Source organism: Manduca sexta, chromosome 8, assembly GCF_014839805.1.
Source record: "Manduca sexta isolate Smith_Timp_Sample1 chromosome 8, JHU_Msex_v1.0, whole genome shotgun sequence".
Taxonomy (NCBI): Eukaryota; Metazoa; Arthropoda; class Insecta; order Lepidoptera; family Sphingidae; genus Manduca; species Manduca sexta.
The window spans coordinates 10,819,741-10,842,154 of NC_051122.1; the positions used below are offsets into that span (position 1 = coordinate 10,819,741).

General features: G+C 36.2%; 1 protein-coding gene across 1 annotated transcript in view; it reads left to right on the top strand.

The window, feature by feature from the left end:
• Positions 1-935: 935 nt before the first annotated feature.
• Positions 936-22,414, top strand: part of LOC115440898 (limbic system-associated membrane protein) — a 50,316-nt gene continuing 28,837 nt past the window's right edge. Inside the window, exons 1-3 of the mRNA XM_037436582.1 lie at positions 936-1,199; positions 15,118-15,245; positions 21,259-21,466. Coding sequence (XP_037292479.1) covers positions 1,127-1,199; positions 15,118-15,245; positions 21,259-21,466 — 409 coding nt within the window. The 5' untranslated portion in view covers positions 936-1,126. The remainder of the gene's footprint in view (positions 1,200-15,117; positions 15,246-21,258; positions 21,467-22,414) is intronic.

Below are 22,414 nucleotides of genomic sequence, written 5' to 3' on the forward strand. Positions count from 1 at the left end.
CTGTCGACCCCTTTGTCTATAAAAGGTATGAGTTTGTACGTTGAATGTTTTATTTGCACACAATTATTTTAGCCTTAAATGACCTTTGTCAATAAAAGGTGTGATAAATAATTGTATTTTGCCCACATTTTTTTTAACGTAGACGACCTCAAAAAGCCTTTTTCAACTCATAATTCTCTTATCCCCTCTCGAACGTCAATATATTGTCTTACAGACACGATCAAAACATAAATCTAACTTTACAACAGATTTATGACATAGTAATGTGTAACAAAAAGCATTCATCGTTTCGGCACGCGCACTAAAATCAAATTGTACTTAAATTTTGTTTTTATTGGAGTCGTAAAAATCTAATTCGAAGTTTACATCGCTGATTTGTGATAAGAATTATTTATTACTGCGTTTGGTGGTATTTTTTAGAATTTGTTAGCGGGAATATAATTAAAGTGTCAGTTTTGTGACGAACGCACATAGTTAAAAAAAATGCTTTTTTTTAAATTCTTTGTCGCTTTTTTATAGTAAACAAGATCCACTCAGAAGTGTCTTACTCTTCGACAATTAATTCTGATAAGCCTTAACAAACTTTCATATTTATAATATTAGATAGAAGTAAGAGAAAAGTTGTTGAAAAACAAATAAGACTGATATCGTAATTAGTGTCAATTTCTAACCACGACATAAATTTAATTAGTTAAGACTATTAAAAAGTTTGAATTTATTACACTTTTACACTCGATAGTCGACCTTATTCGGGAATCAACGGGAATATTATTATTTACTATTACTATTCCGTTGGCTCAGCGACTCAAACGAGAGACCTCCAGCTGTCCATGTCCTGCAACAACTAATTAACCAACCATCAAACACAATAAGTATTTTCACCATAAAATCACTACTAAAATTCAATCACAATCAACTTATAATACAGGAGCCAAAACCCATCAAAAACAAATTACAGTCACTGCATCCCTAAAGCATTAATCCCAGTTGCGTTATAAAAATAAATGAAACGACAAAAAATAAATGAAGTGCGCTCGCTAAATTAATGAACCTTTAAATGAAGCGAGCTGACAGCATGCGGAATGTACCGTTCGGGGTGACAGAGTGAACAGTTCATAAATACGGGATGAGGATCGAAAGGACTTACTTTTGGTCGATGCTTCAGGCGCTGGCTTTGTTACCCACCATGGCTTTGAAAGGTGAGTTAATGTTTCACTTATTTGTCGACATCGATTGATTTTTAAGCAGAGTGCCAACGCCATCTATCAGCATTTAACAGAATCATCGAATTGTTTTGTAAAACGGAATGAAACGCCACCTATCGGCGTTTGACAGAATCTACACAACACAGTGAAATGGGGATGTCAGCTGACATAATATAAGCGGTGGCGCGCTAGCAGTTCAGTTGACGGTACTTGACTGTAGTTGACTAGCTGGCCGCAGTTGGCTGTGATCAGGTGTGCGGAGAATAGTGCTGTGGGTGTGTGGGGACTGTCTCGCGTTCCGTTATCCGACATATCCCCGTATACGCCCCAGATACTTAGCTGTAACTAGCTGAGGAGGATCATGGCGAAATTCACCGTGTAAGCCGACATATTTGTTTTTGGTAATGTATCTCCAATGGCTGATGAGTGTAGGATTCATAAGGTCGACTGGCGGGAATCATCGCCAGTCGATATAATTATGTTGTTTGTAATCGGAATATACAAGCTGGTCCACGAATGCGACACACTTACTTGGGCTACTATGCAGTTATTTTATGTGCACGACAAAGTGACTACCGCACCTGATGGTAAGTGGACTGGGGTCCAATAGAATGTCGAGTGATGAGATATGATTACCTCTCGGCAGTCGACATAATTATGCCGGCCTGTTGGAATCGAATATACATATGCTGTTCCCGGAACGCGACACACTTGGGCCCTTCTAGCGGGTTTTAAACCTTGTGTACCGTGGTCGCTAGCCGGGAGAATACAAACATACTAATAGCAGCAGTCATAACTAACTATTATACATAAATTTAGATTGATTGGCTTAGTTGTATTGCTTACGATGGACGTGCCGAGACCTCGAGTTCAATTCCTGGGTGAAGTGTAGGTTTTTGTGCTAAGTCTGGAATTGTGCACGAAAAGTTTTACTCCCTATTATATGAGACTTTAGAGAGTTAGTTATAAACCAGACATAAGGACCTAGCCACAAAAGTTTTTACTGTTTGGTAATAAGTCGTTGTCTTATTTGAAATGTCGGAGCGACGAAAGGTCACAGCGTCCTTAGATATTAATACGAAAATAACATATTTATAAAAAAATGTGCTACTATGCGCATTGGAAACGTGCAAATCACGACATCGAAAAACATTAATTATTTTACATTGATGTTTTGCTATTTCACGGTAGATTGAATAACCATCGTATGAGTGTACATTTTTTGTATGACAATTTTTACAATGTCCGCTCAATATGATCTTAAAATTCATTGGTAGATACAAGAATTGACCTAGACAGGCTCTCGTGCAGATGAAAATAAAGCAACCTAGAAAAGTAAATTATAAGACCGTGGTATCCGACCGCATCAAATGTCTACCTAACTTAAAGAATTACATTGTGCGTCTCAGAATTTTTGTTCGCCGAAATTTTTCCTGTATTTAATTACGTCAAAACGTCAACTGGATGATATGTAGGAATTTTCTTTCTTCTATTTTACTGAAAGAGGTAGAAATTGCGATGTAACAGTGACAAGGTAGTTAATGCAGCTTTATAATTCCGAGAACAAAAGAAGTAATGAAGTTTGGACTTTTACATTGATATTTTTTTACCTGCACCTGGTGGTAAGTGGAGTGGAGTCCAATAAAATGACGACTGACGAGAGATGATTACCCCTCGGCGGTCGATACAATTATGCCGGCCTGTTGGAACCTGATATACGTACCTCGTACATCGACTGATCCCGAAATGAGACACACTTACATGCGCCACTATGGCGGGTATTAACAATCTATGTACGGTGGTGGCTATCCGGGCCAAAATTAAATATATCCTACCACCAGTAAATAGTTTAAGAGATACATCGTTAAAACCATTTCAACCCCTATTTTCAAGATGGCGGCCGTGGGACAAGGGTGGCGACCCCACAAACTTGGTTTTAGCTTTACACTGACCCCCCCTACACTTCAAAAAAATAAAATTGCGTCCTCTAAAAAACGCAACCCCAAATGTAACTTTTCAATGGACTAATAGGTTAGTTTATAACCCGCATTAGAAATCACTTGGTAATACGTCAAACTTCGCATTCTCTTTGTTCATTAGTAATACTAACGTGTCAATCTCGTGTCAGAGATAGTCGAGATCACCATTAAAGGAACCTCTGTGACGACGATAACTGAGTAACTGAAATTCGTCCCGAATCTGATGTCTAGTGGAACCAAAATCGATTAGTTTGATATTCGATTTAAATTGGAATGTGGAATACTAGGCCCCGTGTTAATAGATGAACGCAGTATCGCCAAGTGCGATATTAGCTGAGATGCTGTCAAATTAAATGCAGCATCTTAAGTGTCGCTTGTTTATAAACAGGTATCAACATCTCAAATGATATCTAAAGTATATACACGGCAACAGCCTAGTTGGGTGTGGAACGGACTGCCGAGACGAATGTCCGCAGGTTCAAATCCCAAGGGCACACACCTCTGACTTTTCTAAAATTATGTGTGTATTCTTTGTGAATTATGGCTTGCTTTAACAGTGAAGGAAAACATCGTGAGGAAACCTGCATATCTGAGAAATCGAGGGTGTGTAAAGTCTACCAATCCGCACTAGGCCAGCGTGGTGGACTAAAGCCTAATCCCACTCAGTAGTAGAGGAGGCCCGTGCCCAACAGTGGGACAGTATATAATACAGGGCTGATATTATATACACATAGCATATGACGGAGAAAGCTCGGTTTCTTACACAACGCCTACTCATGAGAGCGACCTACTAAGTTGAGAACGATCTCTTGAATAACAACTTAAGTTTTGTTTATTAAATCGTTCAATACATTAAATGTCTACTTGAAATTTGACTCAAGGTTGAGATTAGTTTATTAATAAGAGCCTTAGTCTTGTTCCCGGGCCCAGTCGCTTGAATTATCTTTCCCAGAATAAAAGTCCAGCGGCCGTACCCAAGATTTCTAAAATCTTTAACGTTTATAGATAACAGAAAAAATAAACATGTACTATCGATAAGCGTATCATTAGTATATATCATTATTATGCATTACGTTAGCGTTAACAATTGTAGGAAGGCATCTTTGCTACACCCTATCTCTCCGGTCATGTCGGATCACCGTCTCACCGGCCTAGGAGAGTGAAGGAACAGAGAGTGCACTAGTGTATTGCGTACACACTTGTGCACTATAATATCTCCTGCGTAGTTAGCTGATCTCTCGAGATTAGTCCCTATGACAGAATTTGGTTAGGAAGAAATCAATGCGTAACTTGATTTATCTGCGGTTTTTGCTTTTACTTTTTTCATTATAGTTAAATGAAGAAACGAGCATGCCTCTCGCCTGATGGTAGGCGATATCAGATTAAACTCCGTCGAATTCACTCTATTAGGCCGACATATTACCTCAGTCGTCCCTCGCGTAGTTCTAAATATAAAGCCTCTACATTAACCTCTCATATGCTTTAAAAGTAGTCTGACGGATTTGCATTAATTAAACTCAAACATCAGCTCCGTGCAATGTAAAAAGGAAAAAATATTTAATATTTCACCAACACGCTAAACCCTGCACAACGTGCGCATTAAATAAAATACATCTTAAAACTTGTTAATTAAAACTCGCTAAGCTTTTGGGCGAACATTTAAAATTCATATCATATTAACTTAGCCAACACTTACTTATAACTTAGTCGAGTTAAGTAACCTCGTCTTGCATAATCCGCCGCGTTTCGAATTGATTGTGTTCTTTCTGAATTTTTAATGTATTCGTCATAATTACACGTTAGTGTAGACTGCTGTTTAATTATGGTATTTAAATATTCTGGCCATAATGTTCACTTTACTTTGGCTGAGGTTGGTTAAAGGTCGATTCAGGTTATCTTAACTATTTATTATACGGAATTGAGTATAATTATCATTATGTTCTATTTTACATTATTAATTTATGTATTAAGAATTGGTAATCCATTTTCGGGGATCGTAATTTTTTTTATATTACTGTACTGTAATCTATATATATATAGCTGAAGAGTTTGTTTGATTGAACGTGCTAATCTCAGGAACTACTAAACCTATTGAAGTTTTTCACTAATAGGAAGCTACATTTGAGTGCTATCATATCGTATCAGCCTATAATATCCCAATGTTGGGCAAAGGCCTCCCCAAGATCCTTCGATGAATCACGATCCTGCCCTATAGTGAACCAGTTATTTTTAAATGGATCCAGTTCTGCCCGCCATCTCTTCTTTGGTCTGTCGCGACGCCTACGAGCAGTGTCAGAGCTTCACAAGGTAACAATCTTCGCCAAAAATTCGTCAGGCATACGACGTACGTGACCAGCCCAGTTCCATTTAAGTATAGCGGCTTTCTGAGCTACATCGGCTGAGTTTTATAGGCCAGTTTTTATCTCTGGAAAATATAAAGTAGGATTTTTATCCCGGAAAAACTTTTTCACACGGGCGGAGACACGAGCATAAGCTAGTATCTATATATTATGTAACATGAAGAAAAACTTTGTACTATGTTTTAAGCACATTATATGGAGTAGTTAAGATTTGGCATAATTAAAGTTCATATGGTAGAGTGTCGAAAAATAAAAAAATATGTATAAAAGGTACAAATATAATAATTCGACGATATAATTTCGACTGGAGGATGACTAAATAAAATATTTGAAAGCACGTAAAACCGTTGGTCCTGCGCCTGATCTCTCTTCGGTCATGTCGGATTGCCGTCTCACCGGACTATGAGAGAGCAGGAACAGAGAGTGCACCTGTGTATTGCGCACACACTTGTGCACTATAATATCTTTTGCGTATCTGGCTGATCGTCGGTAAGATTGGCCGCTATGGCCGAAATTCGGACAGGAAAAAAACAATATTTTAAACCGTAGAATATTTAAGATATATATGTATATATCACTATATTTTTTTGTAGGCACGACAGAGCTAAAAAAATATCAATGTATTGTTGCATGTACACGACAACTACGTTTATATTTTTATCATAATGCTATACAGCACACAACTCAAACAGTCCGAAAATAAAACAGTTTATTTCATAAAGCCATTTATAAACTGTTTATTTGATTTCCATCGTCAATTTGAAGCAGATACCGATCATGAATAACTTATAAATTACTACAGTCTATTTTCCATTTTCGTATTGATGACTCATTGTATAGTTGGATAATATCTTTACTGAAAAGGTTTATTATGTCTTTTTTTACTGTACTAGAAGTGGCTCCCGGATTCGCCTGCGTGAAAATTATTTCCCGCTACAAAACACACAAACATACATCAAGCATTTGACTCTGAAAGGTTATGCAGAGGCGTAACCAGGGCACCTACTTTTCGTCAAGTGTGTTCCGTCCCATGATGTGATAGGCGAGCCTATCACAATATCGGGCACGAATTCCAGACTCCGGGCTGATACTGAGCAGAAAACCCAAATCTCACTTTGCCCGGCACGGGATTCGAACCCTCAGAGCTGCCATACTGCGCATGCAGTACAACTACGCCACCCAGGCAGTCTACGTCTCCGCTACAATAGCCCTTAAAACTCTACGTTACCAGTGCCATCTATTTAAATAATCGGATTATAAAATATCCATTATTTCCCATAGGAGCCAATTACCAGGATCAAAAGTAGTCTATGTGTTAATTCAGGATATTGTCTACCTTAAATTTCATCTGAATCCGTTCAGCTATTTCTGCGTTTACTTCTGACAAACATACAAACATCCGAACATTTTTAACAACTTTTGCGTTTAGAATATTTGTAAGAGGTAATAATAAATGGTCCGACTTGATCAGGGTGTATTACTCGGCAAGGAACTTGGACACACTACCGCCAATCACTGATTGGTGATTGTAGCTACACTAACGTGTAAAACCCTCCGTGGCAAAGGTTCTATATAACCCGATACCTGCCGGCTTCCCTTTATGTAGAAATTAATTATCATGAGATCGATTGCAGACCGCATTCATGCATATTAGTACTTATATGTTTTGTCGGGTTCCCTTTCTTGACATTTTTCGTCAAGCAGCAGTACCCGGTCACTGTTGTGTTCCGATTTAAAGAACATTGTAGCCAGTGTAACTACTCGACATAATAAGACTTAACACCTAATGTCTCGGGATGGCGAGCGCAGTGGAATACCAAACAATACTTTGTAATTCAAGGTGTTGGTATTTCTACAGTTTATGAACGGTCGTATTGCTTCTCATCAGGCGAACGGCAAGTTCGTCTCGTCATTCAAAGCAATAAAATATAAAAACTCGTGTCCCTAATAAATAGACGATCCAACGTGCTATTCTGTCGCATAAAAATAACCTTTGGTATTTACATGAATTTCCACTTTCGATCCGCCTCTATCAATATGTCTGTAATTAAAAAACTATTTTGTGTGAAAAGGTCATTTATTGTATAGTGTTTCCGCGTAACCAAACCATAATTTAACGGGGCGTGAGCTCATTTATAACTTTGTTGTAAAGGGAATTAGTAATGCCATATTATTTAATGAAATACTTCGCACCTATCATTTCCATTACGACTTTAATAGCTTTATTAAATATTTTATTTATTTTTTATTGATGACAGTAGATTTTGTTCGAGCCTTCACTCGCGTGAGAAGATTTTGTCCGTTACAAAACTCCCTAAAACACAGTATATTTAGCTATTCTATTTTAAAAATTAGATAAAAATATATAATTTTTCATGGGAGCAATTGGCAAATTATCGAGATAAAAAGTAGATTGTGTTAATCCAGGACTAATCTACCCGTGTGGCAAATTTTATCCACATCCGTTCAGCTGTTGGTGGGTTTACTTCTAAGCAACATCAAAACATTTCAAAAACTTTGGCATTCATTAAGAAGTAAGATGCGATTATTATAAGTCACTTTTTATAATAGTTAAAAGTAAGATGCGATTATCATTGGTCACTTTTTATCAAAGAAAACATGGTCGAAATATTATGAAGGAAAAGTCTTACGCGGGTATTGTCACAACCGACAGGGTTATAGCATCACAGAGCGACATCCAGGCAGATGGTATTTGCTTGCTGAGACATAAGTCGAGTCCCGCGGGATCAAATCTGAATTAAATACTTTACTCCCCTGATATTTTATTCGAAAGCAGACTTGCGCGAACCACGTACAAACTCGAATTTAACACACTCCTTCGCCATAGTTGCCAAAATGAAGTGTCTGCCCACCCCTGAAGAGAGAAAGCGCGATGCTTTATACGTGATCTTCATGTAAACCCTACATTAGCATACGGTGACAGGTGCGACCGGGTCCAATCGACCCGGGGCAATATTTTTTGACGTTTCCCCACTTAACCCCACCCCAGCTTTGCTTTATGTAAGCTGTTTTATTACAGTTTCACGGCTTTTGTTTTATTATTTGGGTTGGTTTACGCGTTCAAGTGTTGTATACGTTTATTTGATTGCGATGTGTACGTTGGGGTCTGTTTTTGAAAGGCGATAATTTGTTACGTTTTTTTGGTTGTAAACATTTTATTTGTTCACGTGTTTCTTTTGGCAATGCTTTAGTGATGTTTATATAGATTATATCTAACAATTGGTTCTTTACTCGGTTATCGGTGAGGGCTCTAGATATATTTGACATTTGATAGCGACTTATAAACATAATGTTATTGTTTATTCTTTAATAATAAGTAGACATCTTGTTAATGTAACTAAATATGGAAGAGTGGAGTGTCCTAAAACAAATATATTATATATTAAAAAGGATTTTTCAAATACGGTTTTATTATGTGTATTTTATTAGATATGAAAATAAATGTATTATTATTATTATAAGCGCTTAGTAAAAATTCATGATAGTTATTCTTTTTAGTAATCGCGTTCGGCAACTGTCTATTTTTTTATAGCTATAGCAAAGTGCCCTGCACCTGGTGGTCAGAGAGGTCCAAATAAAGTCGCCTGACGATATTTCCTTATCTCTCGCCAGTCTCAAGTTTATAGACAATTTATTTAGACTATATACTGCACATAGCATCAGATCTAATTGAGACACTTTTACGGTATGATGCATTAGCATTTACTCGCTAGTCTAGTTCTCTAGTCTAGTTTCTCTTACGTTTAACGCCTTGTCCAGAACAAATACCCCATTGTTTATTTTACTGGGATAAAAATAGTTAGTCCAAGAGATGGTATATCCGTGTGCCAAATTTCGTCCAAAGCCTTTTCATGGTTCATGCGTTTACTTGGTCTCATTTTTTTGCCGGGATTAAAATTGTTAGTCCAGGAAATGGTTTAGTCATGTGCTAAATATCATCCAGTCTTTCAGTTTGTTTACTTGTAACATCCAAAGATTCAACAAATAGGTATACAAATAGATAAGGCAATTCAATTGAAGTATCCAACTGACGTCACCCGGCCGTAATGGAAGGAAACCCTACATTAGCAACTTGGCTATAAGCTGCTAAATTATTCATATGCTAATACGTAGCCAGCCATTTTGTTTCTTGAATATCCCTTGCAGTTAGGGATGTTGTTTGGTCAAAAAAGTACAAAAAATATCTACCCACGTTTAGACTTTTATAATTTCGAAATATAAAATAGACTGTAATAAGTTAGTCCACCACGTTTTGCTGTTGGTAGGATATGTTTAACATCCACCCGGTTAGCGACCACCGTATGCAAGGTGTTAAAGCCCGCTAAAGTGGCCCACGTCAGTGTGTCGCGTTCCCGATTCAGCCTGTATATCCGGATCAAACAGGCCGTCATAATTGTGTCGACTGCCGAAGGGGTAATCATCTCTCGTCAGGCGACATTCTATTGGACCCCACTACACTTACCATCAGGCGCACTGGGGTAACTGTCGCGTACGTATAAAAAAGACGTTGTCTTTGATGGTAAACTTAACATACATTAAGCATTAAGAGGTTATTATTAACAAAACCATTGTAAGATCTACAAAATTGCGAAACCACCATTAATGCACACTATGATTTACAACGCGCACAATGAATATCATTAACAATTCAAAAACATCGTAATAAATTCTCAAACAATCCAAAGCATAAATTAAAAAGAAAAACATTTTAAGAAATATTTCATGATCTAATTTATGAGAGCTTAAATTAAACATTTGTAACAACAAAGATTTTTCACATCGTATTTTCGCTATTACGTTTTAATTCTACGTTAGGGAAAATTTATTGTTAATGTTAGGTCTCTATCTAAACTAGTTTCGGGGGAAGGTCAGTATAATTTCAATTTTATTATGATTGCTTTTAGCGTAGACGTTAAACGAAGAGGGATAATGTAGAATATTCGTTTAATGTTTTAATTTTATCGCACGTCGTTGTTTTCTATAATCTCATCATCATCAGCCTATATCTTTGTCCAGTGCTGGACATTGGCCTGCAATGCGGCATTTTACCCTGTTTTAGGTCTGTGGCATCCAGTTCTTACGAGCGACTTTTCGCAGATCGTCATTCTACCTAGCTGGAAGGCGTTTGCTACGCTTCCCGAGTCGTGGTCTCCACTCAAGAACTCGTTTAACCCATCGGTTATCGGTTCTTCGACAGATATGCCCTGCCCACTGCTACTTCAGTTTGCTAATCCTGTGTTATGTTGACTTGTATAACTGTGTATATTATAGAACAAAGTCACCAAAAGCTAAAGCTGTCTGTCTGTTTGTGATCGATTTTCTCACCTACTGCACGGATTATTGTACAGTTTTTACTAAAAGATAGTGCAATTCTTGGGGAAGGTTTTGGTTATTAATACATTACGGTTTATTTTATTTATTTATTTATTGCACTTAATATACAAATGTATACAGGCGGACTTAATGCCATAGGCATTCTCTACCAGTCAACCTTAGGGTGGTGCAGAGATAATCAAGGTTTATGTAAATTGACATTGAAATATAACCATATAGGTAGGTACAGAGGTTATGTTGTTTCTGGTTTTTAGTGGATTTTTAAGACTTTATAATTTTTTATTAAAATATTTTTTTAGTAACACGAACTTACATTCCTGATAGGCTTTTGGTCCTGAGAAAATATTTATCCCGAAAAACATTATCACTATGGTGGAGCCATTTTTAGCCGACTTCATAAGAGAAGGAGGTTCTCTTCACCGACCGATTATTCAGCGACTCCAAGATTTGTAGCCAGTACGCAGGTAATATTATTTCTTGGTTTTTAGTGGATTTTGAAGGTGATATAAATTTTTATTAAAAAGTTTCTTCACTAATCGGAACCTCACATTCCTGATAGGCAATAACCCTGAGAAATTATTTATCCCGGAAAACTTTATAACGCGGGCATAGCCGTAGACCAAAGATAGTTATAAATAAAATTGATTAAAACAGAATGTTCCTGTATCGATCACGGGTCGCGCGGGCGAGGGTTCATCAAAAATTATGCAGGCGCTTATATGTGGCGAAAGGCATGTAAATGCTAGGGGAGGGTTGTTCGAGGGGTAGCGGCAGGAAATTATTTACAATTTAACTGGAAAAATTATCATAGGAGGGTTGATGTTTTTTATTAACTTTGGATGACGAGACGCGTTTGCCTTCCGCTGATAGTAAGCGATACGACCGCCCATAAACAGCAGACACCATCCAACACCTTAAAATACATAGTATTGATTGGTATTCCATTGCGGTCGCGATCATGAGATATGAGATGTTAAGTCTTATTATGTCCAGTAGTGACACTGGCTACAATGTTCTTTCATACGGAACACAATATTTTTTATTATTAACCTGCACATTTACTTCATATTCACTGTAAGATATTTTTTCTTGCCAAATTTCATGATTCTAGTTCAACACCAAGTACCCTATAGGTTTTGTTTCGTTACTAAAATCGTAAAATATGCGACATACACGGTCACATCTTTTGATAGCATTGACTTACAAGTTTGATTTATTCACAGCAAAAACAGACCTTAAAACCGAGTATTTGATATTAATTTCAACTCGATATCTCTATGCGACTATGTTGAGGGGCTCCTTCCGCAGTTCGGTTCGGTAGTAGGTCGGGCCGTTGTGCGTACATCTACGCGTCCCTGAGAAAAAGGATTTTAACAGACAAACGAACAGACGAAATAAATTATGCTTTAAATGTTCCTTTTGGAATACGGAACTCTACAAATGCCAACAAAACCTAACACTACATAGAAACCTGTTACGTTTAAAAGTTAACTAATCATTAAAATAATCCAGATACATCACAAAAGCTCTCTAATTAAACAACGGTAAAAGCTTTAAATTTTTTATTACAATGATCATTTTAATGGTTTCGATCAATTATTAATCGGTAATAACCGCTAAGGCCTGTGAAAATTACGTTTCATAAAATTGGGTAATTTTTTTAATAGAAGCTTTTGATGTGTTCATTTACTAGATTGGTTTTAATGTCTTTATCAAAGATAAATTGTAATTTAAAATGTTGATTGGATTATCTTCTTTGATGACATCGATATATAGTATGCACTACGTCCTAAATCTGGCGTTCCGTGCACTCACTGTGTTCGGTTCAACTATACTGCAATCCGTACACCTGACTTTATTAGAGTGACGCTCATAATATAATAACTCGAGTCTAAGTGTAAACTTGGATGTGAATAAAAAAAAATAGTTAAATAAGTAGTTTGATGATAAAATACGTGTGATATTATGAATTTTACTATTGATAACTTCTAAGAATATAATCACAATAGATATTGGTCGCTGCTTCGTCCGCTTTAAAGCCATTACCAAAAGTTCTTAAATCATTGTAGCGTTTTAAAGCATCACTATACGACGCCTATTCTATCTATAATAACATCAACCTTGTAATATTTTGTCCCGCTGCTGGGCACGGGACTCCTCTACTCTCGTTATCTGCTCTATCTAAACCAAATTTAAAGTCTGATATTTCCTAAGGAAGCGAATGACCTGTATGAACAATAACCTACATGAAAATTCAGGACTTAGAATTTTCGTGTGGTAACGTTTATCGAAATCCTTGCGGATGTATGCAAGTTTCCCAAAAACATCTAAAAATTGTCACAATTATTCTGATATGTAATATTATATCGTGTTGTTGGGATAAAAATATTTTTGTGAGGGTATATTGACATATTTTGTTGTGGTTTTTTTTATTTGAAATCAACATCGCTCCAGATCCAAATAGTGTTATAAGTATAAATAATAGGTATAAAAAGACGATAAATCAATTATAGTATTTATTTATTTATTTATAATTTATAACTTGAAAATAGATAAATACAATCCAACAATAATTCAGTTGTAACAGCGTAAACACGACTGACTGTCGAGTCAGTCGTCCCGCCTTTTATATTGAATTTACCCCACCCGTACATTACCCTACCACTAGTGTCAACTAGTATTATCATGCAACTTATAACTACCCGACAGATTGTAATGTTACATAGGTAATATTATTAGTAGGTATAAAATGCAATGATAAAATGTCTTTAGTTTTATAAGACACTTTATTTAAGTAATAATTAAATATTCTCATGTACCTTGACTTATCATAAGCGCAATTATGTTTGCCTACGTGATGAATAAAGCAGTTTATTTCATTTATTTTATTTTATGTAAGTATAAGCATGAGTAAGATTTTACAAGAAATAAGGAGATAATAATATTCACTCAATCCGATTAGAGCCTCGTACAAAGCCCAAACACACCATCAATGAACCATTCGATCTTAATTACAAGGTAGTTGTCATAATTGTTCTCTAATTACAATAATTATTAACATCTAACCACTAATTATAGATAAGTTTACGTTTTCTTACAATTAACGGGTTTAATTTCTTAAAACTAGTTTCATGTATGATATAAATATATTATGTACATGAAAAGGTATATTATATTTTTATTTTATAATATTAGACCTGTATTATATACTGTCCCACTGCTGGGCACGGACCTTCGCTCTATTGAGGGATTTGGTTTTAGTCCACTACGCTGGCCTACTGCGGTTTGGTAGACTTCGTATACCCTCAAAACTCTTTTTGGAGATATTCTCAGGTATGCAGGTTACCACATGATGTTTTCATTCACCGTTAAAGCAAGTGATAAAAATTACTCACACAACTTTAGACAATTTCTTTCTATTTGATTAATTTCCTTGCGGGATAATGACATATTAGTTTTCCCTGAGACTCGGCGAGCTTCACCGCTCGGTATCATAAAATGCGTGCCACTGCTGATCCTGGCTTACAGGAGTTGTAGTGGTGGGTGTGAGGGCGGGAAAGTCTCATCAACTTTAGACAAATCAGAAGTGCGTTGCCTTCGCACCTCTGGGTTTGAACCTGTCCTCATGGTTTCGGTAGACCATTCCACTCCTAACTAGGCCATCACTGCTGTTATTACATGTGCTTATTTATATAACTCTTTACTGACTTTTTCGTCGTGCCATTCAATACAACTATGCAGTCCAAACCACGCATAACATATCAACCATATTGTACCACAATGAGTTTAAACTAGCAAGTTCTGGTAGGATATGTTTTATATCAGCCCGCATAGTGACCTCCGTGCACAATGTGTTAAAACCCGCCATAGTAGCTCACGTAAGTGTGTCGCGTTCTGGGATCAGCCTGTGTATATCCGGTTCCAACTGGCCGGCATAACTATGTCGACTGCTAAGGGATAACCATCTGTCGTCAGTCGCCATTTGCCAGCAATATTCTCAGATACTGTGTAAGAACTTCGAGATGCGTCAATACTAGCGGCAATATTTTATTAGTTCCTTATACTTGCGACTCGGCGCAAGTCTTCCAAAGTTCAAAATTTGCTAAAGTCGCTTGCGGTGATTGTTTACTTTGTAAAATTTGCTTGCAGAAGTTGCCTTCTGCCAATTTCCTGGTTACTTTAAACCTCTCTTAAGAGAATTTTTATTTATTGCTACAGATGCCCAGATGACGACGAAGAGGTTTTCGGAAGAGCCTGAGTTCGAACGACCCATCGGCAACCACACTTTCTCCCTTGGAAGAGAAGCGGTGCTGGGCTGTGCAGTCACTAATCTTGGGAAACATAAAGTAAGTCAATAGGGATGATTATAGCTTGACTTGGATTGACTCATTTACTTCATACTGATCTTTAAATGCATGATAAAATTAATACTGACTGATAAAATAACTGATGACAAATAGACAAGGCTCTTGTATAGTAAAATTTTCATCTATAGATTTTCATTTTCATTTTCATCTATAGAGAAATATTGTAGATTATTTTAAATAACAATGATAAAGATTTTTTTGAAATTCATTACCATCGATTTAGGGCATTAAATCTTTTCGGACACATGGTTAGTATTTAAATAAAATACTATCGCCACTTGGTACGAATATAGACCTTATACTTCTGCACACAAGGTTAGTCTACGTAAATTCATGTTACTAAAATAACATTCGATATAACTACTAAATATTTCCACCACATTTTCGCTACGTGTGAAGCACATACCATTCGATGTTATTAAATAATACGTGTGAAATTATTCATGAACCGACTTAATGACCAATATCGGCGCGGCACGCCTCACTTCACTTTGTAAAACAAGTTTTATCGAGGACTTTGGTGTAAAGAGATTTTCTATTTTATGTGATCATTTCAAAATATATTCACGAATGGTGTCATGAAATGTGTGATTATTGCTTTTTATGATAGTTTGTTTTGTTTAGGTGGCGTAGTTAATTTGGGCGGGTGGTACGAAATTGCTCTGAGGTGTTGGGTTAGAATCCTCGGCCAGGAAAAACGTAAAAATATTGGGTTTTACTGCTCTGTATCAGGCCGGATCCTGATGTTTTTGTTCGTTATTCGATGCAACAACAGAATAAAGAAAGAAGAAATATGGGTACACTAGCACCTGCCTACCCCTTCGGGTATAAAGAAATGACGTGTGTGTTCACTTTAGAATAGAATGATTTATATGATTGATTTAATAAAATTCAAACCCGAGTTGCATATTATTTGCTCACATATTTTACTAAATTACAACCGATTATGACGGGAAACAAACCAGACTACATTCCATCTGAAAAAGACTTTAAGCAGAATTGCGATCAAAAACTAGCTTCATAAAACCTTAACTTAAAAAGGCTCGTAAACTATAAAGACCTTGTACAACCGTTAGGCTTTCGAATTTCGTCGTATAGCCACTTATCACCCTTGCTGCACTAACATAACAACTTTAGCAGTTAACTTGATATACGACGAAGAAACTCGTTCATTATGTAATAATATCGCTGATTTTTTTACTATTTATGTTGAAACTATTTTATTTAAACCAGCTGTTGAACTATCAAAGAAAGTTTGCTGATGTTTGTCAGTTTTTGGCGTCAGAAGGTAAGTTTTCGAAGTTGGTAGTTTTATTGATAATATTGAGGAAGTTGGTGTTTTGGTTGTGATTTTATTTGATGATTTGACTTTTGTAAAAGGCTAGTTATGCTCACAATTCGCATACATGTTGAATTGTGGTATAGTTAAGCAAGTAAAAGCGACGATAGCCTAGTTGGGTATGGAACGGTCTGCCGAGACGAATGTCCCCAGGTTCAAATCCCTAGGGCACACATCTCTGACTTTTCTAAAAAATCATGTGTGTATTCTTTGTGAATTTATCGTTCGCTTTAACGGTGAAGGAAAACATCGTGAGGAAACCTGCACATCTGAGAAGTTCCTCTATAGGAATTTCGAAGATGTGTGAAGTCTACCAATCCGCACTAGGCCAGCGTGGTGGACTAAGGCCTAATCCCTCTCAGTAGTAGAGGAGGCCCGTGCTCAGCAGTGGGCAAGTATACAATACAGGGCTGATATTATTAAGCAAGTAAAATATCAATATCGTTGAATGAGGGTTGCCATGGAATAATATTTGTCAATGTGCTACGAAATAAAACTATATTTCGGATTTTATTGCGGTTTTTATTTTATGATTTGCTCCAGGCCTTTCAAACCAGCCTTGGACACAAAGCGGACTGGGGGTGTTGGTCGTTAGAGAAGTGAAAGTTACAATATCTACCTACATTCTACAAACATACAAATTGGGATTGATGATATATTTAATTCCGAATAATATTTTGATATCGATGTCTAACATTCGTGTAAACATTAGAAATATTTGCCAGAGTGCTCTTATAAAAAGTAAAAAATGTCAAATCACAATGTTACCGAAGCTTCTATCTCCCAAGAGTAAAGAAGCCTAAGTCAGATAATATATTATGATGTCTCGAATATAACCTAGGAATACAATTCTCAAAATAACCCTTTCAATGTAGTCCATATTTCTCTTGAAACTGGATATTCGCGGTCAGTTTTACTAACAAACTTTAATACTACTTACTAAGTATAAAACAAGCATCGATAGCCAAGTTGGGTGTGGAACGGACTGCCGAGACGAATGTCCGCAAGTTCAAATCCCAAGGCCACAAACCTGAATTTTCTAAAAAATATGTTTGTATTCTTAGTGAATTATCGCTTACTCTAACGGTCAAGGAATACATGGTGAGGAAACCTGCATACCTGGAAAATTCTCTATAGGAATTTTGAGGGTGTGTGAAGTCTACGAATCCGCACTACGCCAGCGTGGTGAACTAAGGCTTATTCCCTCTTAGTAGTAGAGGAGGCCTGTGCTCAGCAATAGGACAGTATATACAGGGCCGACATTGTATAAGTATATCTACTATAAATGATGTACCAACCTCACCTTACAGTTCGACGCTAATACAAATGTAAATCATCAGTGTCCAAAATCGTAGCATCAAACCATAAATTGAACTAAACACTCGAAACTCGGACCGAACACATCCCACAACACAACGTTCCCGCAACCTTGTAAATATGGAGTTGGAACTTTCTAGAACAAGTTCTAGGTTCTGCTGGGAATCAACAGTAACCTATATAGCATAGACCTTTGTGCGTTTAAACTGTGCCGGAACCGGATTAAGCGCTTCCTGTTAATAAACATTCACGCCTTTATCCCGAGGGATTAGGAGATCTGGTACAATTCGCTGAGCTTGTGTCAGTTGTATGGTGTGATTTGGAGATCCTGTAAGATGTTAAAGATTACAAATTGCAAAATAAGCGACCTTTCATTTCGAATTAAATGTTTCTTCTTATCTGATAATCGTTGGCAAGATTCCTAACCACTACGATTGAGTTAAAAAGGCTCCAACTAGAAAAATGTATAAAATATTCAGTTTCAAAACAATATTTCGGATACAGATATTGTCAAGTAAATTTCTGTGGAAATCCAAGTGTTTTATTTTTATTACACAAATTTTATTTTTATTAGAAATGTCTTCAAAGTGAGTGACATATAAATATGGATCTTGTATTCCTTTTTGATATCCAATCTTGGCAATAATTACTCGGAAAATAAATAAAATAAATGGAAAGGAATCGTTTCTGATTTAAACAGGTTTTCTTAGAAAAGGATTTGAGATGGTATTATTTTTCGCTGTTACAGATCTTTTTAGGTTCAAAACTAGGTTTCTCGGTGACTTGCGGCACACAGTGCTCTTCTGTTAATTGCTGTGTCAAAAAGAATATATGCGATGTGTCTTATATTAAATTAACGAAGGTTGAATTTAGTAAGCCGATAACTATAAGGGTAAACACGTGTTATATACGTTGCCTCTAAATCGAAATAAAGGCACAAACAATTACTAGAAAACGATATCAATGCTTTCTCCATCAGACTGCTTATAGAGAAAATATTTATACGTTCTCGTTTAGTTTTAACCATAACAGTAACTTCTCAGACGCTAACAATACAAACTATAACTTACGAAACTAAGATTAAAACTCTCCCAAACGTCTCATTCGTACCACAGAATTCGTACTCCGAATGCGTCAAACGAAGGAAACTGCACACACGTGTTCGTATTAAAATTCGCAGTGCGCATCGTATAGCAGAAAGGTGCAGTCTGATTTTTGTGCATTGTTATGCGAAAGACGAGTGTTGCCATATGTGGCTTTGTTGTATTCAAAAATGGAACGTGTTTTTATTTGACGTTTATACGGCAACCTTCAAAGGTTAGTTGAAGTAAAATCGATACTAGGTGAATTCCAAGAAAAAATATTCGAAATGATTTTTACTTCTAAATACGACAAAAATGTTTTAAAATAAAAGAACTAATGGTAGTATACATAACGTTAAACAGAGTAGAGAGTAATTAAACAAGAATCAAAATATTCTCTCATAAAATTAACTACCAACAACATCATTTTAAGAAGTTAATTCTTAGCCATCAAAGCATTCATTCATTTCGATTGTCTCGCCAACATAAATTCCGTACTTATAACCTCAAAGCCGGGAGGTTTAAAGCTGACAACACCAAACATGGCACACGGCCGGAATCCATCGCGGGCAGAACTCGTTGTAGCGTTAAACGGCGAAGATTTTCAGATAGTTTTATGTACAAAAGATTTTATACCCGCAAACGAGTGTTCTAGTTACCCGATTATTTATTGGAACTGTTTCTACTAAGAAATTTCTTTTTGAGGCTAACTTAAAATTAAAGTGGTAAAGCATTGCTAATTTGCCGGCTCACGTATTTTAGTGAGTATATTTTTTTTTTAATTAGTAGCCAAACTTGATTCAACAACTCGGTTCTACAAGGACTGTTGTCAAGGCCTTGTTAGTTTGTCACCTTGATTATGGTATTCTTGACATTTCGCTGACATTATGCGTATCGGATCTTCTTAATAATATATGTTATGACGTCATAGATAAAAGTAAATAATACATCGAATCAAAACTATCTTGTTTATTTTATCGGGGTTTCAAGACTGGGATCCTGTTCTGCATTTGATTGAATTTAAACCCAAAAGACTATATATTATAAACATAAGAAATCATTACATTGAATCAAATAACACAGATGTTAACAACACTGTAAAAAAACAGAACTAATTTAAAAATACCAGTGCTAAGTGCCGCTTTCGTTGATACGTCCGATCGAATGACTCAAACGTAGTTCCCAATAAGTGTGCTGAGAGCGCTTCAAACAAAATTCGATCGTTCCACTGCCAACGACACCTCTTTCAACTGATCGAATGTCAACTGTTAAACTGTGCAAAAATATTTGGAATACGCTTCAAATGGCCTCTTATAAATGGAAATGGATATTTCGTGAAAACATACTTTAAATGTTCCTTTTGATCTATGTGACCACAATATACTAGAAGGTTGTGACGCAAAATTGACGTTTATCACAGATAACATCACTACTATATATAGGATAGTGTACGAATACGACTTGGCAAACGTAGTGTAGGACGCCCTCCAGCTAGGTGGAGTGACGATCTGCGAAAGGTCGTTTGCAAGAACTGGATGCGACAGGCCTAAAACAGGGTACAATGGCGCATATTAGAGGATGCAAAAGTCCAGCAGTGGACAAAGTTATAGTTTCATGATGAATCTACGATAAAATAAGGAGGACAAAAATACACTCGAGATGAAGCGCGTACTAAATATAGATCTCATTGTGAATAGAAGACGGACGTGCTGCAAAATGCCGGAAAATACGGAAATTTCTCCTATAATTTGTAGTCTAGGCAACTTCAGATGTTATTTCCATATAGTCTAACATAATATTGCGCTCACGTTACCAAAGATTATACTCCCAGAGGGAAGGATGTCTTCTCCTGTATTTCAGGGAATAATTCCTTGTGATATTAATGATAATTTTGTTCTATATTTTAGGAGGTTCATTGTGATCTTTTGTCTATTAGATTAGTTACAAATGTTTTCATAAGAATTCTGCCAACATTTTCAATAGTTTTTTTTTTCTAATTGCCTTGGACTATTACTATTATATTAGTGATGATAAAGTTAGGTCTAATAATAATAATATAATAAAAAAATGGCTACCCAGTGTATCTATGTCTGTTGACGATTCCAAAATTTTGCCGGTATACTTATCTAATTGTATTCTTTATATTTCGCTTAAGGAACCTAACAAAATACGAAAAGATACACATGACCCAGCAAACTGACCCACATTTTAATAGACTCAACCCACAACTTTAACTCGTTTATTTTGTCTACAGGTCGGATGGCTTCGGGCAGAAGACCAAACCGTCCTAACAATGCATGAGAGGGCAGTCCTCGGAGCCCGGTATTCAGTAAACCTGGACGCGCCAAGAACTTGGCAGTTAAGGATTCGGCCGCTGCGAGCCGAGGATCGAGGTTGCTACATGTGCCAGATAAACACGCAGCCCAGTATGAAGTGGCAGATTGGATGCATAGATGTTTATGGTGAGTTAAATTTAATGTATCATAATGAATAGCATCAGTTACTAAGGAATACTTTATGATTGGTAAATCCTGGAAGACCAATGACCATATAAAGCCCAGATAGTAGACATAATTAAATTACACCAAATTGCTCATAATTTTAGCTTAAACATTTATTAGGCTCTGTTAAAATTCTGCCTCAAGTATTTGTTATCTTATGTGTTCCTTGAGGAAGTAAATGATCTTTTGCATTTCAAAATGGTGAAAATTTAAAGCATGTTGACCTTTAAATAAATACTTAAAAATAAAAACACAATATCAAAACCAACAATAATAGCGATTTTGGTTTCAATTAGTAGTCAAATCGTGCGTCTAGTAAGTAGCGATTTCGGTTTAAATTAATAATGAAATCATGCGTCTAGTAAATATTTGCTTATTTTTTATGATTTATTTGTTTCTAGTGGACTTTTAATTAGATTTTTATTGGTTTTAGTATTAAAATAAACAAAAAAAACAGTCTTTATTTCACTGTTCACTTCTGAATCTCTATGAGTAATTATCATTGCTCTTTAAAGTTTTTAAAAATCAAGTATTCTTTTTCGATCATAGAACTAAAAGGTTTAAGTATTTATGTCTTTGTGGCTGTAGGTAATTTCTTGTAGAAATTAAAGTTTCTAATTTATTTTAATTAATGCTGCCGATGTTTCCTTTCGAAGATCACGTTTTTTAAATGCTGTTTCGTGACTATTATTTAATTTGTTCAAGTAATATCATTGTTGCATTATTTAGAATTAATAACTATCGTTTCTAGAACTTACACTTAACAGTCGTATGGAAGTATTACACCAGTTACAGACAAACGTTGTGTACAGATTTTCGTGCCACCAATTTGTTAGTCACGAACCGTGACAGCGCGAATTCACGAGAGGAAGTAATTTACTGCAATATAACTTTAATAACTACTATTTC